Genomic DNA, 27994 nt, shown 5'->3' with positions numbered 1-27994 from the left:
TAGCATTCTTCCCTGCTGATGTGTGAGGGAGCTGCCTCTGCTCAACGTCGAATCGCGTACTCCCCCTTTCCTTCTGTGCAACAGACACTTTACACTCCCTTAAAGGCGCAGCCCTTTGGAAACACTACACAGTCTCGTCTAGGCTGCATGGGAAGGAACATGCAATCATTTCTTTCCTTCTTTTTTGCCTTTTAAACGCCATATTGCAGAAATTCCGTAAAGCAGAAGAAGGTAAGGCATTTTACTTTTCAAGTCACGGATTTATAGCTAATCTGTACGTGTGCTGCGCTGTACCTTCAGATCTCTAACAGTAAGAGAAGTGTGGAGCAGTCATTATCATTAGGATGTTCTGTTAAAAAGTAAAATATAATAAATTGCATTCACTGGAGATTTTGTATTAATAGTGGCTGTCAGTATGATGTATATTTCTGATACAATGTTGCATTCTGTAAAACAGTCCTTTTAACTCTTTCCTCAGGTAGAGGGGCTTAACCCTCTGATGCCATTAGGATTTTAATGTACTGAACAATATTTAGCTATACAAATGGGATAACAAATCCTTCATGTATAATTTGATTTATATTCTACTTTAACATAGCACAACACAAAACACAAATCAGGCAGGTTTTACAGAAGTAGTACCATTTTAATGTACTACATTTTATCGCAGGAGAAGCCCTAGAAATCAAGCAAATGCTGTATAGCTGAGGAGTATTTAGAGAGCTTTAGCAAACTCATTAATAATTTAGTCTGCCCATCCTATACCTGAAGTAATGCTTCATTCTTAACCTCCCGAGGGTAGTTATTCCATTTTAGATTGATACTGCAAGGCATTACCAGGCTTTGTCACTGTTACTGTAAACAATGAATGCATTTTTTTTTCTTTAAGTAGTAACTATACAAAGAGCTGCACACGTTCTGTAATGCTGCAAACACTGTTTAACACTGTTTGCTCATGCTTGGGAATTGCAAGCTCTATGTTTTAAGGACCCAAATCAGAGGTAATACTTAATAATCGAGTGCTCAATGAGTTAATCTCATTAAGTTTTCGTCTGGCATCTAAGGATGGGCTGGAACATAGTGAGAGGCTGTAACCAAAAGTAACTTCCTATTGGTTACTTTTCAGATCTGTTCAAAAGTTGGATTCCTTAGACTTGAATACACCCAGATGGCGTCCAAACTTTTAAGAGCTGTCATCCTTGGGCCACCAGGATCTGGAAAAGGGACAGTGTGCCAGCGAATAGCAAAGAACTTTGGGCTTCAGCACCTTTCCAGTGGGGACTTCCTCAGGCAAAATATCAGAGCGAGTACTGGTAAGATAAGGTTTTAAAGCAGATTGACTGCCTGCCCTTTTACAGCCTTCTGATACACATCAGAGTATTTGTATGGAGTCAGGTAGAACCCCCAACTGAAGATACTGCCAAGCTTACAGATACTTATTACTGCCCCCCCATGCCTTTGAGCTGGTTTCCATTTTCACATATGGCTTATGTGAGTCTCAGCTAACATTCAGAATGTGATTACTCTAACTTGCACGTTAGGCTGGATTTGAGGTCTTTTTGTTAATTGATTCAGGTACCTTTTCCTATGTATATATTTATATATGGATCGTGCAAGACCTGGGGTTTTCCAGATAAGATATCTTTTCATGATTTGGATATCCATACTATAAGTCTACTAAAAACTATTTTAACATTAAATAAACCCAATACGATTGTTTTGATTCCAATAGGATTTAATTATATCTTAGTGGGGATCAAGTTGAAGGTACTGTTTTATTACTATAGAGAAAAAGGAAATTGTTTTTAAAAACTTGAATGTTTTAATTATAATGAAGTCAATAGGAGATGATGTTCCCATAATTCTGAGCTTTCTGGATAACGGGTTTCTGGTTAATGGATCCTATATCTGTATAAAGTTTCGTGCACAGGTATATCACAATGATCTGGTCAGCTTGATATTTTTAATAATTATCAACTCATAATTTAATGTTAATATTTAAAGAGTATAAGATGAATTAGCTGCAGAGGGAATCTGAGGTGCAGGTTTATGACTACAGATATATTAGTGCAGGTTCTCCTCCCAGATAAACAATGAGCAGAGATAAATCCATCAAATGAATATATTCTTTGTTATTCTGTGCCCCGGAGGGAAACCCATAACCAGAAATGGAATGACTTTATGTACCTTTCATTGAGCTCCAAGTTCATTTTAATCATTTTTAGATTTGTGCTATTTTGCATTTTGAATGCAGCTTTAGACCGCTAAACTTTGTATGAATCTTCAACTTGAGCAAGGAGCTTGCATTAAAACACACATAGAAATAAAATTAATTTTCTAGCCAAACTTTGAGTGTTATGAGTAAAATGAATATATGCCAAACATCTGTTATAATATTATGCTTTGCACAGTTTAATGACTAGTTAGCACACCATGAAAGGGTGTGCTGTTTACAATGAAATGATACTTGGAGACTTCTAGTTGACTACTTGTTGATGGCTGTAAATAGATTTTCTATGGGGATGCTAACTTTGTAGTCCGTGTGACATGCTTAAAGAACCATGTAACCTACTTTGCTACAAGTTGCTTGTATGGCATTGGCTTTAAGGTGATATCACACAGAGAACCATCCTTGTGTATGTTTCTTCTGTTTATGTTTTACTTTGTATAGCATGCAATTTAAAATAGTTAGACCTTGCATAAACATAAAGTCTGAGCAAGGGCTTGCATTAAAAACACTCTTAATTGTTTAATGTTGGTATGTAATGCTTTACACAGCGTCATGACTGCTTCATAGTTTGGAAGCCATGACAAAGTATGTAATAGGGACAGTGAGTAGCCTATGTCATATGCCCCTTAGAAAATGATAAAACCTCTATTCTGCTGTGTGTGGGGTGCTGTGTGAGTGGCACATTTTCAGTGAGGTATTTTATATGCTCAGTTTGTTGTTTGTCGTTCTATTTCAGATTGGATGTACATGTAAATGTCATAAATTATGTCTGTCTTAAATATAGTGTTTCTAAATAAATGAATCTTTTTGTGCATGTTTCCCCATTAGAACAGTGGTTCCCACTCTGTAACACAGTGGAATAGGGGCCCATTATATAGATTCATTCTTGTATGTCTTGTAAAGGAGAACCAGAAAATATAGAGAACGTGATACTTATTTGTCCCATTATGTTAAACTCTTTGGCAAAATTGGAGAAAATTAAACTGGAGAACTTTCTTTCCCCAATATTTAATAAAAGGCACTACTTTTGCTCAGGAGCAGTAACCCATAGCAACCTATAAAATGTTTGCTGTAAAACAGGTGACCCGTAAATGCTGCCTGTTGATTGGTTGCTATGGGTTACTGATCTTGGACAAACTTAGTGCTTTTTATTATATAACCCCCTTTGATTCTATTTAATCCCATGGTATTTATATCTTTATACTCCCAAAATCATATCAGATTAATGTGTAAACTATAGGACTAATTGTAGGCATAACAAGGTTTTTACTGCTATCTTTATTACTAATACATTGTTCATCACTAATAAGCACTGCATAGTAGCCCAAAGTTGCCTTGTGAAAAAACTTGGGGCTATTATGTGAAGTACAGGCAATGCTTATGTTTTCCCACGTCAAATTGCATAAATGCCGCTAGGAAACCATTTCAGTAGATTAGTCACCCGTGGTCTACTGCGGACAATTGAACTTCACCTGTGCCATTACCCTTAATGTTTTGCGTTGAAAGAGAATTTCCATTCATGCACATCCAGACTCCATGCAGATTATGTTTGAAATTAAACCTTGGACCCTAGTAGGATGGACTTTTTAGATCGATCAGCATATTTGGTTTCAGTTACTGAAAAAATATGACCAATAAACTCATGCTACCTAACATAAAGGGTTTTGCACCAACGGATTCTGTTACGCAAAGGAGTTAACTTTTTAAAACAGATAAAAGAGTAAGAGGATTGAATTGATGTGAATTGATGGTTTGCTTGTGACCAGGGATTGGTTGTGCCTTGGCTTCTGAATGCCTGGAGCAGAAAATCTTCATTATAGATTACCTGCTATCAAAATCATCATCCAGCATTATCTGGGGTTTTCTACACTTATTTGTTTTTATATAAATATTTAAATTAGTTTGATATTAAAAGATATAAAAAATGGAGCATTCATACACTTGGTTGAACATGCAGAGGTTGATAAATGGGTAGACAGAGGTGTTAGGCAACTGATATTGGCTGGCAGAAGCGTATGACAAGATTGGAGCTAGAATCAAGTCTTGATCATGGAAGATATCAAAAACCATGTACCCTGTTAATCTGCTGCATGAACATTAACAGGATCAACTTTTAGGTTAAAAAGTTAAGTCAGAATAATAAGCAATGAGGAAAGGGATCTGAAGATAAACTGTTCTTCAACTGAGCAAAATTTGTAAAAAAAGAAAGCTTTAGAGGAATTAATCTGTGGTTAAATAGAATTTGTGGTTCATTAGTGGCAGGTTTGCAGGCCTGTACTATTGTGACCTTATGCCTCCTGCCCCAAGGGTAGGCTTGCTGTGTCCCTTGAAATCTGCTGTGATCCAGCTAGAGAAATAATGAAAAGTAGCTCTTTCTTTAGGCTTAGCACTGCTGACACTTTCTTCAGCACATTAATTCTGTCTATACATCTTGTTATATTTGTGTTGGAAAGTGGTGCAACCTATGCCAATATTTATAAATGTGCTTCCTGGACTATAAGACTATAAATCTTTCCCTGTTCTCCAGGGCTATTCACACTGAATCTTACTGTAGACTTCTGATTTCCATTTTTATCTCTAGTCCTCTGTTCTTTGAAGGTATCGGTTAGATCAGTGAGAACAATCTTCCTTTCTATGTATCCAGCCTAGTATGAGATCTGGTACTTAATACAAGTGAGCAACCTTGATGCTTTGGAAAACTCTCTCCTCCTAGTGGAAAAAAATCCATACATGTATAAAACCTGTTCTTAAAGCCCATAGGAAGGTCTCTGGCACACAGTAGATAGGCATCTTGGGTTTCGACTTATTCTACAGACATTTCTGGATATAAGGAAAATATCTGCTTGTTTGGTAAGGTCAAATTGATCCTATTGTTTGGCCCACACTCCTCGCTGATTTTTAAACCTGCTAAATTAACATTTGCGAATTTTCTGGCTAGATATATGTTGGGCAGGCTGCTTTTATCGGCCCATGTATGGCCACTTTATGACTGATTGCAATGGATAAGCATAAGATAATCTTATGTTACTATATCCTTCTTTTTAATCTGTGGTACACAATTATATATAGAACCTTTTGTGGGTGAAAATTACAAAATGAAAAAGGGGGCGGTACAAACAACATTTTGGGATATTTAAGTAACCGGGACCCAAACCATTCCATTATATATTCATTGATCAGAAATTGTATTCTCTGTTTAAGTAAATTGGTAATGTGGTGAATTTTCATTTTTGGTGAAAATACTCAGGATATACTGGATAAAGTTGTTGAAATGTTTTGGCTGGATTGCCAGCTGATATCTGACATCAACAGTAACGTCCCAGGGGCTTACAACCATGTATACATCCAGGTACAGAAATGTTTTGCATGCCTTGCCTTGTGTAGCCTGATGGGGTTATGCAGGGTTTTTAAGTTGCCCATATGGTCCTTGGCTTATTGGCAACCACTGTTATCTCCTCTGCTGCACTGGGCACATTCAGTGAATGAATAGGTGTCCTTTTCATATATGTTCCATGTTACACTGATTTGATCTCCTTGTACAGGTTTTAATCTAATTGCAGCTGTTAAAAGGGGTGTCTTAGGCCCCAAAATCACCACCAGGTAAACTGTTAAAATGTATTATATGTAATGCATGTATTACATGTATTTGTTTCTGCACAAGGGAGTTGCATCAGTATTATACGGGCATGAGATCCATTACCCGGAAACCTGTTATCCAGAAAGCTCCGAATTACAGGAAGGCCAGCTCCTATAGACTCCACTTTAATCAAACAATTCAGATTTTTAAAAATAATTTCCTTTTTCTTTGTAGTAATAAAACAGTAGCTTGTACTTGATCCATACTAAGATATAATTAATCTTTATTGGAGGCAGAACAGTCCTACTGTTTTATTTTTAATGTTTTAATGATTTTTCGGTAGACCTATGGTATGGAAATTTTAATTACAGAAAGACCCCTAATCTGGAAAACCCCAGGTCCCAAGCACTCTGAATAACAGGTCCCATTTCTTGTATATTGTATATTTCTCTTTGTATTGGACACCTAATATCAAAAGTCATAAAGCGAGTAAAAACCCAGGCTGTAACTGTTACTCTACCCAACCGCTTCCCAACGCTAATGCTATTGATTCTGCGTCAAGCATTAAGATAAATAGCAGCAAGGTGGTAAAAACAGAAGGTGAATGGTTACTTTGTATTTTATAAAACTGTTTCATTGATGCGTTTATAATAATAGGTATGCTGGTCCATTACACTTCAAAGATAAAGAGAGCCTTAATGCTTGCATGGATATATAAATAAATGTATGGATGAATAGATAGATCCAGATTTAAAATAGGATGCCCAAAGAGCTATGTGCTCCAAACAACACCAATGCTTGGAGTACCATCTGTTACTTATACAGAATGACCACACATCTTCTCCTGTCTCAGTGATTTATGTTGTATTGATTACCAGCAGAGGAGCATAATAGCACTGTAAAAAGAACACACATCTACCAGTCAGAGCAGAGCTGTATAAGAGTTCACGACTAGACACCCTTAAGCAAACGCGCTTACCATGAATAATACATGTCCATGCACTTGCTGTTCTGAGCGTGACACTTTTTTGTATATCTTGGCTGAGAGTTACTGTAATGCTTGATCCATGGCAACGACATTCGGATAACTTAATCTCTTATCTGCCACTGACATTTAGGCTCAGATCTGTGAGATGGCAACAAAGGCCTGGGTCTATGTGGAGGCAAATCTTTAAAGGGAATCAGGCTTTCCACATAGCAAAAGATAAAGTTTTTTTTAATGTGCTGAAATGATTTGGTTTAAAGGAGAACTCTACCCTTAAAATGAATTTGGATGGAAATTCTATATTTTATATACTGAACCTGTTGGACCAGGCTAAAGAGTTAGTACCTCTCTAGCAGTATTGATCCAGGCCTTTAAAGGAACAGTAACACCAAAAAATGAAAGTGTATAAAAATAATTAATATATAATGTACTGTTGCCCTGCACTGGTAAAAGTTGTGTGTTTGCTTCAGAAAGACTACTGTAGTTAATAGAAATAGCGGTTGTGTAGTCATGGGGGCAGCCATTTAAATTGAAAAAAGGAGAAAAGGCACAGGTTACATAAGAAGATAACAGATAACTGTGTAGAATACAATGGGAATCTATGCTACTTATCTGTTATCTGCTTAGTAACCTGTGCCTTTTCTCCTTTTTTCAATTTAAATGGCTGCCCCCATGGCTACACAGCAGGGTATTTATATAAACTGTAGTAGTGTTTAAGAAGCAAACACACAACTTTTACCAGTGCAGGGCAATAGTACATAATATATTAATTATTTTTATACACTTTCATTTTTTGGTGTTACTGTTCCTTTAAGTTGTCACAGGTGTGTCAGTGACACACACATGCTCTGACCAACTGTTAAGAAGCTAAGCTGAGGGGTTGTCACAAATAACAAGCAGAAAATGAAGCTGGGCTGTCATATAAACTGATGCAGCAGGAGTATTATTAAATTCTGATGCTAATTGCACTGGTTTCTGAGCTGTCATATACTAATTATCTTAATTATTTATTTATCAGCCTTATATTATGACATTTCTATTCTATATATACAGTATATTGTAAGTCGGTCCCTAAGCTCAGGTAACTGACAGCAGCACAGAGCATGTGTAGTGAATAAGCAGAAGAGAAGATTGGAAGCTACTGGGAGAATCTTTAGAGGCACAGATCTTCCCTCCTAAAGGGCTGTGGTTGCCCTGGGCTTGTACATGAGCCCAAAACATAGCATACATTTCTGCCCTACTTCTTAAGTTAAGCTTTAGTTCTCCTTTCATGTAATACTTACAAATAAGTTGGGGATGCTAAGAATGAGGTGGAGCAATAATTTGGCATAAAAAGGGTTTTAGGAACTTTCCAGAACTAAGGATGACCGAGAGTAGGATGAAGATGATTATTTTTTTAGACCATTGTGTTGTGACACTAGGGCCCAGAAGAAATTAAGGTCTTCCATAACTTCATCTTAATTATGCTGATCATTATTATGCCTTAGGTGCCCTCCCATGGTTGTGCCCTAGGCACGTGCCTCTGCTGCCTAGTACTGGCTATGACATCACTGATACCCAACATACTGTGCTCAGCTGTGGCCCTCAAGGTAGCTGCACAAAAGAACATGTTATGGGTGTTTTTTGGTTAAAAGGTATCACCAACATGCCGCCCTAGGCCCGGGCCTTTGTGGCCTCTCCACAAATTCAGGCCTGACTCCACAAGGGAAAATTTCAGGCACTGGTTTGTTCTGATATGTAGAACATGATGATGTAGCAGCCCTTCAAATTCAAGTTATTTATTTTCTGAAAGTGGACAACAGTAGGAAATACCAGGAATGCCAGTAAACTTTTTATGAGGCTGTTTTAGTGCATACTTTTGTCAGTTAGATTTTTTTTCCTGGAGTTCTTTCCACATGGAAGGTGATTTTCTGCTACAAGTTGGTTAAACTGCAGAAACTGTATCTTCTCTGGGGCTTACTTAATTCTTACCTTCACCAACCAACCCCTGCCCTGCTCCTTTTTGTCAGCCATACATGGCAGATTTAAGCAGTTTTTGTGTCCCTGTATTAGCCCACTTTCATCTGCCTCCCTGATAGATAGCATTTGTTTACTGTAAATATAATGTAGTGGAATAATGGTCTATAACTACATTGAAATAACAAATCAGCCTAAATCAATATTTTTGTCCAATTTTTACAAAATTTGGCTGTTTTTTTAAGGTTTGAACACATTTCTGGGGGTTTTGGGGTCGTGTTTTATGTGTTATTACAGTTTTGTTAAAAAAAGGTGAAACTGCCCTTTAAGCTGCAAGTCTCATTTCCCCCAAGAGACCTGTTTAACTTATTAGTTACAATTGTATCTAAGCGCAGGTGTTGCTTATTAAATTTCAAAAAGCTTACTTATCTAATTAAGTTTGAGAAACATTGTATCCTTTTTAGCATTCAGTGCAGGGAAATTTAAAGGGAAATGAGGGACTTTTCTGTAAGAATCCGGGACTGAGGACTGAGCTGTTAAAATTGCGACTGTCACGCGAAAATTAGAACAGTTGAGCCTGAAGCTACAACAAGAGACTTATTCATCAAAATTTGCATTTGTGTAATTTTTAGAGGGTTTTCATCCTCTTCTTTTTATAAAGCACGACTGTTTCCTTATTTATTAAAAACATACATTAAAAAGTGTGAATAACCTGAATCTTACATTACTTTAATAGCTCTTATAGCTCCACAAATTATTTTAAAAAAAATCAAATACGTCGAAGTGAAAGGAATGCAAAAAATTCCTAGGATGCCTCCCATTGACGTCTACATGACATCTCAACCTCTCCAAGCCTTTAGATGGCGTATTTTTACCTAAACATTTTACATGGTATTGATGCCTAATAAATAGCAAAACATTTTGCTTTTTTGAGAAAAAAAAATTGAATTGTGGAAAAAAATGTGTTAATTTATAAGCCCCCAAGTGTTTGCCTTTTCTTTGATCCCTCTGTTTCGAGATATATATGCTAGAATAAATTGGCCTTTTGCAAATATACAGTTGTTCCTGTGTTGACAATGTATGTTTACAGCTTACAAACCACATAACTTTTAAGGGTAGACAGGTCTATAGAAGTTATCTGAGGCTGTTCCTTATAAACTTAAAAAAAACAGCTCAAGAAAATTGTCTTTACCAGGTGACTACTGATTTCAGTTTTATAAACCTTTACCTATTTGTCTTTAGAAGTTGGAGTCATGGCCAAGAAATACTTAGAGCAAGGTCTTCCTGTTCCGGATAGTTTAATCACCCGTGTCATGCTTTTTGAGCTGGAAACAATGAAAACCCAGCCTTGGCTGTTAGACGGTAAGTCTTATAATTCTGTGCAACTGTGCTACAGCACCTATTTGTTTCATATGCCATTACCATGATACATGTCTCCAGTGTAAACATTTTACTTTACCATACTTTTTTTAAAGAACAAGGAAAGGTAAAAACTAAGTAAGCTTTATCAGAAAGATCTATGCAAATACAGCCGTAAACACTAAGAGAAACCTCAAATCTTCTTTCGAGTACACTTTTTCTTCTGTGTCAGACTTCTTCTCAGAAAAATCCTTCAGAACACAGCATGAATCTGCTCAGTTTGCTCCTCTCTCACTCTCCCATCATCTCTCTCCCCTTCCCAACTGTGCTGTAATCTGAGCCACCAGCAGCCAGAGCGGCAGCATGGAATCTACTGAGACCAAGCTAAATTCCAGCTGCTGTCTTAAACAAAAAGAGGAAGATTTTAGGAATGTTAACTCAGGTATGGTAAAGCTGTAATATAGAGTTCCATCTTACACTATTGTGACTAATCTATTGGCAACAAAATGCCAAAATGCCTTTCCTTCTCCTTTAATACTGATATTTTTTGCAAGTGGTAGTGCGTGTAATGTGTGGTCTTATTTGTTTTACACTGGCAGAATTAGCACATCTTCAGCCCCGTATTATTATTGCAGTCATCAAGTATTGATCATCATCATGCAAGTATTTATAATGGGCTGACATTTTGTAGCTTTGTATAATAACAAAAGGGCAAATTCAGTGTGCAAGTACAGATTAATGCTGGATTAAGTTGGATTTTCTTGTCTGTTTTCTCTTTTTAGAAACAACAGAAATAATGTACTCAGATTGTACAGTATATTTACTTGTTATGATTGAATTTTAGTTATTTGTATCTTTCCTAAATGGCCTTCTTTTACATCTTCTGTACATTTAGTAAGTTTATGCTCAGGATCTTATTATTTTCGAGAGATAGGTTTACTTTTATGTTTATGTATATATAGCATAGGTTATGACTTTGTTTAGAAGTGAGGTAATCCAATATACTAATATATAGTGTATATTAGTGTATGTATAGTGTACTATGCCATATGTTTGTAATTTTTACTTTATCTAAACATTCTTTCCTTTTTTTATTTTCTTTTAATGGGCTAATTGTCTTTGTGAAAACTCTTGGAGAAACATTGAATAATAATATGTTACAAATAAAAAGAAAAAGTCATGAGGTAATCCATGCAGGAGAGAATGTATATTATTTTTATAATTTATATATACAGATGTTTTGAGACCAGTCACCAGTGTCTAAAGGAGAACTAAAACTTAACTAAAGACATAGGCTAGAAATGTTGTAAATTGGTGTGCTTCTGTACCAGCCTAAGCAAACCACAGCCCTTAAGCAATGAAAATCTGTGCCCCCAAAGATGCATCAGTAGCTTCCTATTTTCGTTTCTGCTGATTCTCTGCACATGCTCTGTGCTGCTGTCAGTTACTGAGTTTAGGGACCAACTCACAATATACTGTATATATAGGATATAAATGTCACAATATAAGGCTGATTAGTAATTAACACAGATGATTACTGCATGGCAGCTCTGAAACCAGTGCTATTAGCATCAGACTTTAATCATCAGCCTGTTAGGATCAGCTTATATGACACACACTGAAGAAGGAAGCACTGCAGGTACCCCGGGCTGGTGCTGTTCTCTCTTAACAGGGGCGCCAGCCCAGGGTAAAAGGTAAGCGATTAAATTCACTTGGGGGAGCCTAACATTTTGGCACCCCCTAGTGACTTAGGCTTTCCTTCTCCTTTAAAAGGAACACAATAGTTAATGTTCTACAATTACTTAGACAATACCTTGAACTTAATTCAAATTAAAATTTGTAGAATTTGTGGAAATGTAAGGCACACAAATGTTGTTCAACTAATCTAACCAACCTAGAGCTAAGCTGGCTGCAAGAATGGGCTAAAAGCTTAATATTGCATATTTTATTTTTTGTTCTTGTCTTTTTTCCAGCATGAAACCATGTAAGTGAAATGATAAAATTGGTCAAGGGTTTGAAAACTAGTGATGCACAGAATACGGCCAAGATTTAGCTTTTTTCAGCAGGCTTCAAATTTGGCCAATCATGCCCATGGCCGAATCTGAATCTTGTCAAATAAACACGGAAGTTGAAATTTGTGCGTGGTTGTCTTTACCCCTTATTTATCCTGATTTGCGTATGCAAATTAGGATTTAGATTCAGTTTGGTATTTGGTTGAATATTTTGCAAAGAATTTGAGGTTTAGTTGGATCCTAAAATAGTGGATTTGGTGCAAGGGGTGGTTCAACTTTAAGTAAACTTTTAGTATGTTATAGAATTGCCATTTCTGAACAACTTTTAAATTGATCTTAATTATTTATTTGTTATAGTTTTTGAATTATTTGCCTTCTTCCGACTCTTTGCAGTTTTTAAATGGGGGTCACTGATCTCAGCAGCCAAAAACTATTGCTCTGTGAGGCTACAGTTTTGTTATTGTTACTTTTTGTAACTTTTTGTAACTTTCTTCTCTATTCAGCCCCTCACCTATTCTTATACCAGTCTCTGGTCGCTAAGGTAACTTGTACCCTAGCAACCAAATAGCTGCTGAAACTCCAAACTGGAGAGCTGCTGAAATGAAAATGAAATAACTAACAAACTAAAAATAATAATAAAAAATAAAGACCAATTGCAAATTGCCTCAGAATATCACTCTCTACATCATACTAAAAGCTAACTCAAAAGTGAACAACCCCTTTATATACTTTTGTAAGGCACTTCTCATTCACCGGACTCCGGACTGTGAAACATCCCATTAAGTACAAAATATTTAACTACCACAGATGTCACATTAAAGGAAATGAGTGACTCATCTATCATTATAAAAACACAGCCTAGTAGTTGTTACATTTTATTCTCACATGAACACCTTCCTCTGTGAAAGAATGTAGCCTTTGGAAAACAGTTACTCGTTTATTTTACTTTCCACTTTGTTTTTATAAAAAATAATTGAGCAGCTGGACTTCAGATTTTCTGTAATAATGGAAAGAAGGTTGTTTGCATTAAATATGGTTCCAGCTTACTTGTTGCTGGTGTCTTTTCCTGTACATATAGGCATATATGTCTATATAAAAGTGGTTTCAGGTTGCTATTTTGGATGGGCTGTTTGTTGGTCTGTCCAGTGTTTTTAAATATGTCCTGCATCATTTCCCTATCAGGGATATTAGAAACAGGGCAATGTGGTATGTCCACAGACCTTTATGAACATCAAACTTTGGGTGCTGTTTATACCACCTAGACGTAAAACCATACCTCCCATTTTTGCAATCACACCCCCTAAATACCACTCCTATTTGACTAAATTTGGCAGGGTATTTAAAGTTTGAACATATTTCTGGGGGGTTTTGGGGTCCTGTTTTATGTGTTTATTACAGTTTAGCTGAAACTTTAGGTGGACTTGCCCTTTAAGTTCCCCCAAGAGACCTGTTTAGCTTATTAGTTACAATTGTATCTCAGTGCAGGGGGGGATTTTTAACTTTCTATGCTCTCTGCCAACAGCTACTTTTTAATTAAATTTGTATCTTTTTTAGCATTCTTTACAGGAGATCAAAGGGAAATGGGGGACTTTTCAGTAAGAATCCGGGACTGCGGGTTGAGCTGTCAAAAGAGGGAGGGGACAGATGGGAGCTATGGTAAAACCAATATTTATCATGGGGAAAGTTTACATCCGCAACCTGTACTGCAGAGTGGCCTTTCAGTTTAGCACGTGTGAGACAGCACAGTTTACTTTCACTGATAAAAACAGACTGTGGCTATATAGTTTATATATGTTGAAACTGAACGCATCTGCGTGTTCTACACTTTTTTCTTTAAAGGGGTGCTCCACCTTTAAATTACCTTTTAGTATGATGTAGAGACTGCTAATCTGAGACATTTTGCAGCTGCTCTTAATTTTTTATTATTTTCATATTTTTAAATATTTAGCTTTTTGTTAAGCAGCTCTCAAATTTCAGCAGCTATCTGGTTACCAGGTCCAATTTAACCTAGTAACCAGGCAGTGATTTAAAAGAGAGACAGGAATATAAATAGAGGAGGGCCTAAATAGAAAGTTAAGTAATAATAACAATTAAATTGTAGTGTCACAGAGCAATAGTTTGTGGTTGCTGGAGTCAGTGACCCCCATGACCCAATGACCCCTCAGAAGAGGAAGGCAAATTATTCAAAAACTATAAAAAATGAAGACCAATTGAATACTTGCTAATAATAGGCTATTCTATAACATACTAAGTTAACCTGAAGGTGAACCACCCCTTTAAACTTAACCCACAATTGCATTTTTTGTCAAGTAATATCATACTGTGGGAACTGTGTGCGGTGAGGCCATGCTTGGACACCAAACTATACCATTTTCTTTAACTTATTCTTATACACAAGAACATGCTTAAACCTATAATAAGTAAAATAACCTGGGCAAATAGGTTATATGCATTTGTAAATGTAAGGATTTGCATGGTAGATTCTGAATCATATACTTTTATGTTGTAAGAGACTGTATTCATTTTTATAGGTTTTCCACGCACTTTAGCCCAGGCAGAAGCTCTTGATAAAATATGTGATCTTGATCTTGTGATCAGTTTAAATATTCCATTTGAGACACTTAAAGATCGTCTGAATACTCGCTGGATTCATCAACCCAGTGGAAGGGTCTACAATCTGGAATTCAACCCTCCCCATGTGCAGGTAAGGAAACCATGTAAACTAAATTTTGTTTGGTAACATACTACTAGGCAAACTCCATTTATAGGTGTGGGGAAAAATAGTACCTTTCATGTTATTTTTGCTTTTTGGTAAAAGTACCAGCACAAATCTGTTGACTAAATTGGACCTCTGTAAAAACTGTCTCTCTCTCAGTAACTTTAAGGCTGTTTCTTCGCTGTAACTTCCTTTTTACAGTAGTTATGCATCTGTCACAGCAGTACAAATAAACAGCATTGATATTCCTTGGGAAGGAAAAAGATGTACTATCATCATGACTTAACTATAGAGGAAAAAAAATAAATAAATAAAATATATATATATATATATATATATATATATATGTGTGTGTGTGTTTGTGTAAAAACATATGGGATATGTCCAAGCAGTGCCTTAGAATAGATGGGCAATATAAATATCATCATCCTATCTTTAAATGGAAAGTTCTAAACCCCGTAACAGTGTCTTCACAAGCATGAGGTTCCAGTATTCAGGTTGGCACAAGCCTAAAAACATTTCTAAAACATCAATCCAGAAAAACCACTTTTGGTATGTGAGCGATAATTTGAAACTGACAAGCCCATTCTTGTCAGAATACATAACTGACCACGCTGTCTATAAATACTAAAAGGGCCACGTAGCTACAGAAATGTATGACAATATAGCACCAGCCTGGGTTCATAAGTTTGAACATTGCATTTGAACATCTGAACATTGTTCTGCGCATTGAAATGTGGGCATTGTAGGCATTATAGATAGCGGGGGATTTTTTTTGCCATAAAATGATCATCACACCACAGGCCAACCCCTTATTTTAGAGGAACTGAACTTTCAACTGAACATAGGGGGTTCTTCACAGTGTTATATTATGTCCTGCTAAGTGATTTTGTGATGGCAGATTCTATTAAGACCGACTTGGATTATTTCTTGAAGAAGCATAGTATCAAAGGCTTTTGTAATACTAAATTTGTATGTAGTTAGTATAGATATTAGTATTTATTACAGTTTATAGTTTATATTTGTGAGTATATAAATAAGTCGGTAAGAGGTTGTTTACAGTATATATATGCACTGGAGTTCTTTTGGAGAGCATGAGCTTCATGGACTTTTACCTATGTAACTATACACGAAAAAGTTGGGCTTGCATGTGCTTATAGGCACATGCCTCTGCACTTGTTTACAAGACTTTGCAAAGGCTAGAGATGAAGCATAAAGCGCCTGCACAAGCCATCAGTTTATTATGTCTAAAAAAATTTAATACCCAGGCTAGAGAAGACTGTCATCCAAAAACTAAAAAACCCTTGAGTCCAAACAAATATGGCCAAGCCGTAAGTCAACCATATTGACCTGAAGCCTTATTTAGAAACCAGCTGTTACACATGCACACTAACTCTAAGGGGGGAATTCACAAAAGTGCTGATATTGAGACAAAATAAAAGTGGAGACAGATTTGTCGGATTGTCCACCTAATTCACAAACCTCTGTCTCCACTTTTGTGAATTTGTCTTTTCAACAGACAGTTTTCAGATTTTGTCATTTTCCCGACATTTTTTTAATGAATTTTTGTGGCCTCTCCACAAATCCGGGCCTGGTAATTTTAGTTTGCCCAGGGAAACTATACATCATTTTTTTCAGGACAATCTGGGCTTTCTAATGTTTTCTATATTTCTGTGTAATTCCACTTCTGTAACGAGATGTATGGGTCTGATACCTTCTTCTCTAGCCCCTACTCATTACTGGGCAGCAGCGGCCCCCACACCAACATGGCCGGTGATAGGGGCCCAACAGGACTAGGGCCAACTGGGTTTTTATCCAGTGCCCTGTTGGGGCCAGTCCAACCCTGTACCCCAATATCCCAGTTTGGGTTCCAGTGTGTATATGCTGTCAAGCAGCTCTGTAGTTCTGGACATGCTATGGGGGCACAGATAAGTTGGGGCAAATGTCAGTGAAGTGATTAAAGAGGGGGCACTGCTGCTAAAACTAAACATTTTCCTGGAAGGCTTTACTTTTCCTTTTAATAAAAATGTTTACAATATATTCACAAAACATTTTATTATTGCCTCATTGATTAAGCTAAAACTAGCATAATCATGCAAATGTCAGGTAAAAACTTTTTATATATAAGATATTAATTAAACTTTTTTTAATCAGTGTTTTACTTGTTTATAAAATGTTAATGAGGCTTTTTGCTCCTATTGTTCTAGGGTTAGACAGAAACTTGTCCCCTAACAATAGGCTGCTAATCCCCATTAATATGTTAATGATCCCCCAATGGGGCCCCCCAGAGGGGTGAAATGGAGACTGGGGGAAACCAAACAAAACAGAAGAGCGTAGAATTAGCCTGACAGTTACACTGAGGTTCACTCCATTTTGAAAATGTCGGGGAAAAATGTCGGGAAAAAATGTCGTTAAAATGTCGTTTAAAGGACAAATTCACAAAAGTGTCTGTAAACTGTCTTTCTTTCACCAAAAACGGAAAAGTGGCGGTTGAGTCCCCCTTAGGGGGGAATTCACAAAAGTGGAGATAGCCCTTTTTTGGAGTAAAAGTGGTGGAAAAACTGGTGGAAAACACTTTCTCCAGATTCACAAACAGAAATCCTTCTGAATTCCGACTCAACCGTCACTTTTCCGTTTTTGGTGAAAGAAAGACAGTTTACAGACACTTTTATGAATTTGTCGTTTAAACGACATTTATACGACGTTTTAACTACATTTTTTCCCGATATTTTTCCCCGACATTTTCAAAATGGAGTAAAGCTCAGTGTAACTCTGTCAGATCAATTCTAAACTCTTTTGTTTTGTTTCCCCCAGTCTCCATTTCACACCTCTGGTGGGGGCCCATTTGGGGGATCATTAACAAATTAATGGAGATTAGCAGACTTTTGTTAGGGGACAAGTTTCTGTCTAACCCTAGAACAATAGGTGCAAAAAGCCTCATTAACATTTTATAAACAAGTAAAACACTGATTAAAAAAAGTTTAATTTATAATTTATGTATAAAAAGATTTTACCTCACATTTGCATTGTTATGCTAGTTTTAGCTTAATCAGTGAGGCAATAATAACATTTTGTGTGAATATATTGTAAACATTTTTATTAAAAGGAAAAGTAAAGCCTCCCAGGCAAATTTTTAGTTTAAGCAGCAGTGCCCCCTCTTTAATCATTTCACTGACATTTGCCCCAACTTATCTGTGCCCCCATAGCATGTCCAGAACTACAGAGCTGCCTGACAGCATTGGCCCCCACCTGTTCCCATCCACCATCTTGGGGATCAGCAAACAGCACATACACACTGACTCCCAAACTGGGATATTGGGGTACAGGGTTGGACTGACCTCAACAGGGCACTAGATAAAAACCCAGTGGGCCCTAGTCCTGTTGGACCTCTTTTCACCGGGCATGTTGGTGTGTGGGCCAGATTGCTGCTGCCCAGTAATGAGTAGGGGCTAGAGAAGAAGGTATTTAGACCCTTAAATCTTGTTACAGGAGTGGAATTACACAGAAATATAGAAATCATTTGAAAGCCCAGATTGTCCTGAAAAAAATGATATATAGTTTCCCTGGGCAAACTAAAATTACCCCTCAGGAAATGCCCCCAAAGTGAAATGACAAATGGCATATGAAATGCAAAATCCTGCTGGTAAAATCCTTACCCCAAGGCTCCTGTAGCTGAGGGACTGGGTTTGATGGCACCGACAGATTTACTAAGAGCTAAAGGCAAATTCATAAAAAAAAGTCGGGAAAATGACAAAATCTGAAAACTGTCTGTTTAAAAGACAAATTAACAAAAGTGGAGATAGAGGTTTGTGAATTAGGTGGAAAATCTGACAAATCCCCCCTAAGGGGGGAATTCACAAAAGTGGAGATAGCCCTTTTTTGGAGTAAAAGTGGTGGAAAAACTGGTGGAAAACACTTTCTCCAGATTCACAAACAGAAATCCGCCTAAATTCTGACTCAACCGCCACGTTTCCATTTTTGGTGAAAGAAAGACAGTTTACAGACACTTTCGTGAATTTGTCGTTTAAACGACATTTTAACGACGTTTTCCCCGTTTCCCCTCTGTTTTGTTTGGTTTCACCCAGTCTCCATTTCACACCTAAGGTAGGGGCCCCATTGGGGGATCATTAACATATTAATGGGGCTTAGCAGACTATTGTTAGGGGACAAGTTTCTGTCTAACCCTAGAACAATAGGTGGAAAAAGCCACATTAACATTTTATAAACAAGTAAAACACTTATTAAAAAAAGTTTAATTTATATCTTATATATAAAAAGTTTTTACCTCACATTTGCATGATTATGCTAGTTTTAGCTTAATAAATGAGGCAATAATAACATTTTGTGTGAATATATTGTAAATATTTTTATTAAAAGGAAAATTAAAGCCTCCCAGTGCTCCCTCTTTAATCACTTCACTGACATTTGCCCCAACTTATCTGTGCCCCCATAGCATGTCCAGAACTACAGAGCTGCTTGACAGCATTGTCCCACCTGTTCCCAGCAGAAAAAAATCTTAAAGCAAATTGATTACAAGAGGGTCATGCTGTCAGATAGGGTGCCCACATCAAATATTTTAAAATCTTTATGTTGAAGTTTGTTTTGTTCATTACCTCTATATTCGCTTTTCTGCTTTGGATTCAGGGAATTGATGATATATCTGGGGAACCGCTGATCCAACAAGAGCATGATAAGCCGGATGCTGTTATTTCAAGATTACGCCAGTACAAAGATGTGGCTAAACCAGTCATTGAATTATACAAGTGAGTTATTATATAACAGTTTACAGTATTTACAGAATAATGAGAATCAGCAAAATTCATTATTTGTGTTAATATAGTGAATAATGTACCCCCTGTTGTGAAATATAAGGATATTATAAATCATAGAGGAGTAACATGACCATATATAGGCACAGGTATGGGATCCATTATCTGGAAACCCGTTATCCAGAGCTCTGAATTATGGGAAGGCTATCTCCCAAAGGTTCCATTTTAATCAAATAATTAAAATTTTGAAAAATGATTTCCTTTTTCATTGCAATAATAAAACAGTACATTGTACTTGATCCCAACTAAGATATAATGAATCCTTGTTTATGATGAAAAAATCCAGTTGAATCCTTGAATTACTTACATGCAAATGGCATCCCAGGGTTTAAGGGCCATTGTCCTTGTGTGTACTTTTCTAGATTGTAATGTTGTACAGTGTTGCATATCCTAGTAGCACTTTATAAATAAAGCAATAAATACATAGATATATACTTACCAGACCAAGGGTTCGGCACATTACCAAGAACATGAGCTCCAGCCTGTACCAGAATGTTTTTTTAGAATGTCAGTTTTGCATCTTAACTAAAAACTAAGTTTTATACCCTAACTGAAGTCATGGAGCATTCTAGAATGCTTGGGACCTGCACTTACCCACAAATGGTTTAACAAATCTTATCAAAAGGCGAGTTCCGAGTTCAAAACTGGATAAGTTCTAACAGTGCTTTTACTTGACTCATGTACCTTCTCCACTCATACAGTAGTGCTAACAAATTGGTGTTCCCAGTGATTTTGCCTTTCCCTGTCCTTTAAGCAATTCGCACATACAGGCAGCCTCACTCACAATTTAAACATTGCCTCAGGGAAATTAATGATTGTGTGAATACAACCACTATTGGATTTTGCTCCCTGTAGAAAACTGTCTTTAAAAGCATGTGTGGCTTGTGTTGGTGCAGTTAGGCCATCAACATCTATGCCATAGTTTTCCTTTAATATAGATGGTTCAGTACTGTGTCAATGGCACAAACAAATACTCATCACAAATACTCATCTAGTCACTGAATTTTACTTATAGTTTGGAGCACATCGAGCTGCAGACTGCTCTTTCCCCTTAGTTGTTTAGTTGTAACACTTAAAGAAAAAAAAATGTGCCAATATTTTCTTCCAGTCTACCGCCAATACATCCATTGTGCCTATAATATAACTGTTTTTAGGTTAATTAGGTGCAGTTTTGCAGAGTTACCCTGTACTTTCCACATGCTGGTAAGCAGACATTCAGTGGAGAGTTCCCTTTGTGCACCACACATGAACACTCTTTTTTTGCAGTTTTGTAATCTTGTGCAGTTGCATGACATGTTCTGTAATAGAATGTCCCTACTCCACGTACATAATGCCCATAATTATGCAGATGCCACTCAGAGAATGTGTACAGGTGCATGTTTATACCAGTATTAGGATTTGTGCCTAGTGAGCAATGACACTGGAACGATGTGGGAAATCCTGCATTGTGGAGAAAAAAAATAATAATAGCAACACACTGGTGACATGTTGATATAAACAGCCTGTCAGAAATTGTGCAGTTTGACCATTCATATGGATAGCCAAATGCCCACTTGTTAATATGGAAGTGGAAGTGCAGGCCCATGCAGTTCACCTGTTGTCTGTTGACCTGATTTTTCCATTTAGTTGATCAACTGTGCTTTCGGTATCTTCTCTCTTTCTGGGCATTGTTCCAAATGCTAGAACTGTGCAGTGCTTTTGTGATGCTCTCAGAAACCAGCTAGAGTATTCATATTTAATGGCTCCAATTTTAGAAAGGCTTATCATAAATTATTATATGGTAAAATATTAACAGAAAAGAAAGTAAGTTACTGATTGCATATCACTGAAAGGGGAAACACCCAACTAAACTAGCAGAATAATGGCAAAAAATAGAGTGGCAAAGGTTTAAAAACAGCAGTAACTACCTATATTCCAATGAAACCTACAAACCAGTACATTTTTACTACTGAGTACAAGATTAGAATCCCTTAAAAGATAAAATTATTCTAATAATGAACTGTGACATGAGGGTTCTCAACATTTTAAATAGGAAGAGTGAAAACTAAGGTGGCTTTACCTCCCTCTGATGCTTATTTCATTTTTCTAATCTCAACATTTGTTATATGTGTTTGACTCCTGCAGCTGCCTAGAAGTGAATCTCTAGTGGGGTATAAAGGCTCTTCGAAATATAATTGCTACATAAATTTTGTCTCCATGCTTTTTTTGTTTTGTTACATATTGCTGCTGTATATTTTTTGAAAATTACTTAAACGGGAATTCACCTTATTATTATATAGAGTGATGTAGACAGTGATATTCTATTTGAATTTTTTTTGGTGGTTTTTGAATTATTTATAATTTGTTCTGCAGCTCTTCAGTTTGGAATTTCAACATGGCTAGGTTCCACTTTTTCTAGTAACAAAGTGCAGGGGCCCTGATATCCAGAATGCTCGGGACCCAGGGTTTTCCAGATAAGGGATCTTTCCGTAATTTGAATCTCCATAACTTAAGTCTACTAAAAAATAATTTAAACATTAATAAAACCCTATAGGAATTTTTTTATCTCCAGTATGGCTTAATTATATCCTAGTTAGAATCGAACACAAGGTACTGTTTTATAAATGTGAATTATTTGATTAAAATGGGGTCTATGGCAGATGGCCTTCCTGTAATTTGGAGCTTTTTTGGGTAACGGGTTTCTGGATAACAGATCCCATACCTGTATTGGTTTGAATGGCAAAATGGAAAACAAAAAGCAGATGGCAAGCAAAACTAGAAATATAAGTAACAAGTACCCTCACTGTCAGTTCTTTTTTCCATTAATGACTTCCTGAGACAAGTAGTTCAAAAACGATAAATTAAAAAAGTGAAGACCAGTTGAAAAGTTGCTAAGAGTAGGCCTATTTATAATATTCTAGAAGGTAGATCAAAAATGAACTAATTATTTAAGATGGGTTTGCCAAAGAGCTTACATGTTGCCTGCATATAGCTTCATTTTTCCTCTCCGGAGTGTCTGACAGAGCTGAGCCTAGGAGATCTGTATGTGATCTCATGATGTCTGATTGTAATAATACCTAAACTAGAGATATTTTATATTAGAAATCTAATGCTTCTGTTAGTTCTTATCCAGGTATGTGTTTTTTTAAAAATGTGTTACTTATAGGGGCACATTTACTAATCCACGAATTCGAATCTGAATGGGAAAAATTCGGATTGGAAACGAACATTTTGCAACTTTTTTGTATTTTTTGCGATTTTTTTTGTCGCCGTTACTACTTTTTCGTAAATTGTCGCGACTTTTTCCATAGCCGTTACGACTTGCGCGAATTGTCGCAACTTTTTCGTAGCCGTTACGATTTGCTCGTAAATTGTCGCGACTTTTTCGTTTTGAGCGCTCGTAAACGGCGGGCAAAACTTTCAGACTTTGCATGATTTTGGAAGCCTCCCATAGGACTCAATGGCACTCTGCAGCTCCAACCTGGCTCAAGGAAAGTCACAATACTGAAGCTCGAATGAATCCGAAACTTTCGTACTCGGCGCAACGTCTACGAAAAAGTCACGACAATTCGCGCAAGTCGTAAGCTACGAAAAAGTTGTGACAATTTGCGAAAAAGTCGCGCCAATTTACGAAAAAATCACAAAATACCGATCATTACGAAAAAAACGCATTTGGACCCTTTTCGGACGTTCGTGGATTAGTAAATGTGCCCCATAGTGTCAATTGAGAATTTAAAGAACCTCTTTATATTTGATATTTTACCATTTGTGCAAGAGAACTTTTATTATTTCAATTATTATTTACAATTCTTTGGGGAAAGCAATTTATATAGAGAGAAGGTTGAAGTACTGCTTTAATAATGCTTAGGGATCATTTTTATTCATTAACCTGGACTTTTTTTTGTCCTTTTAGGAATAAAGGGATACTCCATACCTTTTCAGGCACTGAAACAAACAGAATTTGGCCATATATTTACACACTGCTGAGTACAAAAATCACACCAGTGCACCCAGAAGATACCAGCCAGACCTTTTGTGCTGAGGAGCATTAGAGCACTTGGTTATTTCTTTGGCTTTTTGTCCAGTATCCATGTGGTGCTATGCTCTTTCCAAATGTAAATGCTGTTAAGTTTAGCCGCTTTTTGCATTCATGTCTTGAAAAGTCTAAGGGTTTTTAAATCAGTATATTGTTGTAGAAATCTCTTTTTGTAAACTGAGGAACTCTCTTAGTCTAATATGGTTGAAGTTTTTTTTTTTTTTAATATATATATATATTTGATGTTATTTTTAAAGGAAATATCTACTTACACTTACAGTTGTGATCTTTATTATATGTGAATTTATGATAAATGTATTTTTGTGAAAATGTAAAAAAAAGTTTAAAAAAACCTGAAAGTCCAAAGAATGTTTGAGATAATGCAGTATTCTTAATGTGATTTGTTAAGTATATATTTTATCTTGGTACTAAATGTATACACTGTCTGTTTCTGTGCTACAGAGATGCCTAATGGTGAAACCCAAAGGCAAAGGGTAATTCATTCAGTGTCATTCAATGTCAAGTCATTCAGTGCTGGAATTAGAAATGATAAGACCAATGCATGCAGGGTGGTGGCTGTTTATACCAAAGACATTTGGTGGAATCCCAGTGTTAATGTTCTTGGTCTTCTGCACCTAACTGCAGAGACTATACTAGGATGGCCACCCTGTAAACATATTTTTGTATGTGCACACTTAATTTAGTATTGAATCAGACCTAATTACCACTGTGCATGCAAAGGACCCTTTTTGCTTACATGGACTTCAATAAATTAGAGAAAATGCTGTGTTAAACTACAACTTCCAGAATCCCAACTGCTATTAGAGGATGCTGGGAGCTGTGGGTCAACAACTTTTAGATGACTGAAGACTGACCCTTCTTGCCTTAAAATGTAATATTAAAATATTAAGGAGAAATATAGGTCATGCAGCCAGTGGCATGGAGTGAGTTACAATTATAGCTGAAACTTATGAGGGATAAATTAAGTGTACAGGGGTAAGTTATCACTCGCATTGCAGGATACAATACACAAAGAACAGATACAAGCAACCATGTTTTTTGTACTTTGCACCCTACCCTGTGGCCTGCCCCTTGCATTATATGCACCCTACCCTGTGCACATAATGGAGCACAAAGACCTGTGCTTTCTGCATGAATACAGACTTGTCTGCATTTGGAAGTTCTGTACTCATGAATGGTGGGCAGGGAGAGTCATTTAGGTGTCCCTCTACCCTCCATCTACTCATTCCCTAATTTTAGATTTGCCATGATGTGCATAGTGCAGCAAGACCCCAGGAAAAAGCACTTTTTAAATAAGTAGTAAGGGGCAAGATTTTCACCCCTTAATACTCTAGCACTTACATCTGGGGTCGTGGTTAAATTACACCTCGTATATGGCTGTACATATCAGTAATGCCAAGTGTTGCTTGGTTCCATGGCAAAATCATTTTAGGTATTTATGTTTTTAAAAACCTTGGGAAGGTGATCAGTTTTTTGCTTGTGTATTATAATAATGCATCAGTCAGGATTGGTAGTATTGGGCCCCCAGCAGTTGCTGTGTCTGCTGACTCTGTTGTCAGGGCTCTGGCTAGATGGTTGATAATTGTAGTTTTGAAGTTGATGAAACACCAAAGGTTGCCTAATATACTTGACAATACCAATAGATTTATTATTTTTTCAAAAATTCTGATTGCAACATATTTGTAAATTAGAATATGCTGATAAGTAGCTAAACAGTTTTTATGGTAGTAGTCATATATTACTTTTGGTATTAATCAGCTTACTCATGCATCTGCTCTAGAGACTCATCTATGTGTTGTGTGTCTGTATATCTACCTGCATATGTCTACCTGCTTATTCATGTAATCTGGAAATTGATGTGGCCTGTAGAATCTGTTCACCTTCCATTTATATCCATATTTCTATCTTCCTCTCTATTTTTTAGCAAGAAACAAGGATTGTCACTTCTAGATATGTGTTCAAAGACTGTGTTTTAGATTGCTTGTACCTGGAAGCAGCTGCAGAATTTTTAATACATGTACATTACAACATTGGTTTTTTTTTTTTGCATTTGGATTGTAAAAATCTGACTGTAAATCCCATTTAAAGCAGTTCATATAAACTATATTTCAACCATAGAGGCTGGTATGTAAGGCCTGCTAGGGCTATAGGGCCCTATTGAAGATAAAAAGGAATCAGATGTAATTAAATTGAGTATATGATTAACAAGTATTCTTTTTAAATGTAACTATAATACTCTCCTCTTTGGTAATAGTGGTTATTTAAAGGGGTCGTATGGCTAATTCTCAAATTATATACTGTAACTGCCTTGATTAAAATGTTGGGCTGGGGCTGTTATGTACATAGGGTTGCAAGAAATTAATACCAAAGGCTGGTTGTGCTACTGTTCTGGTTGCTTGAAACAAAATCACTTTTGAAAAATTATCTCCCAAAAATGGTGATTATTGGTTTTATGTGGCTAGAAGAGCTTTACAGTATATCATTAATTGTGAATAAGGTGATGCAACCTTAATCAGAATGTGCTAATTTAATTCCAATTGCTCTGTTATCTTAAGAATGTGCTAAAAAATAATGGCCAGTGGCTAGAAGTGATATTAAGGTAGTATAGAAACCTACTTGCTGAATTTTGGTCATGAAATAACCCAGTGGTAAAAACCGTGGCAATTATATAATTAATAATATATAAACATCAGCTTAGTACTGGCAAGATATACACCAAAGCCCTGAAAAAGGTGATTTCCACAGTCTCCCTTAATCTTTCCTTTCAAAATTGCAAATAATCTCAACAGAAAAAAGGCTATAATTCTACTTAACAATAATCTCACCTCAGGCTAACTGATAATTCTGAAGATAAACCTAAAAACAATTTCTGTATAGAAATATACTATGCAAGACTAAGGAAACCAAATAACCTGGTAACGTCTATATTTTTTTCTGGAAAATTAATTTAAGAGCAAATGAAACTGCAACATTTGTAAATAGTTGACATTAGAATGACAAAAGTGCCATCTTCCACAAAATTAACCTGTAGTAATAATTGTATGTATGTGAACATAATAGCAGAAGGCAAATTTAATAAAATATTTTGATACCTATATATGTGACATTTATACCAAAAAATATTAATTGTACTAATGAACTTTATCTAGCTAGCTGTGAATGAGCTTAATTAAGGAACATTTAGGGCAGCTTTAGAACTGTAAGATAGTAACAGTAACTGTGCAGGTGCCTGTTTTGATAAATCAGAAGTTTTTATACCATGAAATCCCTGTACTATTTTGCCTGTACTTTACTCCTTTTAGCTTAACTATCTTCAGTTTCTGCTGTCATTATTCATTTATAGTTCAATAATAGGGTATACATAGTAGCCAGTGGTTCCTTATTTTAGGGACAGTCTTTGGCATTTAAACTGCCCAACTGCCCAGAAGTAATATAATCTAATTAAAAAAATCTATTCTCAGTGTTTTAATGTTATTACTTTTTTTAAATGTGTTGCTATCACTAAACTGTATTATTATAATACCTGACAAAATGGATGGTGGCCACATTGTCCATTTTCAGTGTTGTTTTCATAAGCCACAAAGGTAGAAAAACAATCTGTCACTGAATATTGTTTTCAGTTTCCAACTATGTAAATGCTATTACACTTTAAAAAGATACAGCTTCTGTAGCCATTCCCCTATACTATAACAGTCTATGCAAATGCACTACAGAATATTGTCAGCAGCACTAATTTTTGAATGCCTAAACTGGCACCTTCATATTAATTATGCCCTGAATGGCGAGAAAATCTGAGGTGGTAGCAAGAAGAAAGCTTGGATGGGGGGGGGGTCCAAATATCAGCAGTTCAGGATGGAATGGGGCTAAGAAATAAATGGGCAAGATGGTTAAAATGTACTTCCCTTCTCTATTATACTTCATTATACACTTGTGTGAGCAAAATACTTGTCTTTCTGTCTATATATACTTGTTAATAAGCTATGTTCTCATATTGTACTTGTTTATCATACAGCAAACAAAAATTAAACAAAACAACTTCATCTCTGCATATTTAACCACAGGCTAAATTACTGTAGAAGTGCTTGCTGTCTTAAAGAGTTGTCCTGCCAGCTTTCTGGTCTGGAGCGATACAAGCACTTCAGTAGCTATACAGCTGAAAGTGGTCACCCTTGCTTTCCATAATAAACTTGAATCCCTATTTTTATACAATATTAATGATGCTACTGTTTTTTTTTTTTTTTGTAAATGCTTTGTGTAGAAATGTCAACTGCAGGATTATAAAAGCTTATATGAA

General features: G+C 36.4%; 1 protein-coding gene across 1 annotated transcript; it reads left to right on the top strand.

The window, feature by feature from the left end:
* The first annotated feature begins 11 nt into the window (after positions 1-11).
* Positions 12-27994, top strand: ak4 (adenylate kinase 4). Its single transcript, XM_002931597.5, has 6 exons — positions 12-231; positions 1127-1313; positions 9991-10110; positions 14651-14823; positions 19480-19598; positions 23557-27994. Exons 2-6 carry the CDS (start codon positions 1169-1171, stop codon positions 23693-23695), a joined length of 696 nt encoding a protein of 231 aa, XP_002931643.1. The 5' UTR covers positions 12-231; positions 1127-1168; the 3' UTR covers positions 23696-27994.

Source organism: Xenopus tropicalis, chromosome 4, assembly GCF_000004195.4.
Source record: "Xenopus tropicalis strain Nigerian chromosome 4, UCB_Xtro_10.0, whole genome shotgun sequence".
NCBI lineage: Eukaryota > Metazoa > Chordata > Amphibia > Anura > Pipidae > Xenopus > Xenopus tropicalis.
Note: the sequence above shows the minus strand (reverse complement) of the source record. Positions and strands in the feature narration are given on the sequence as shown.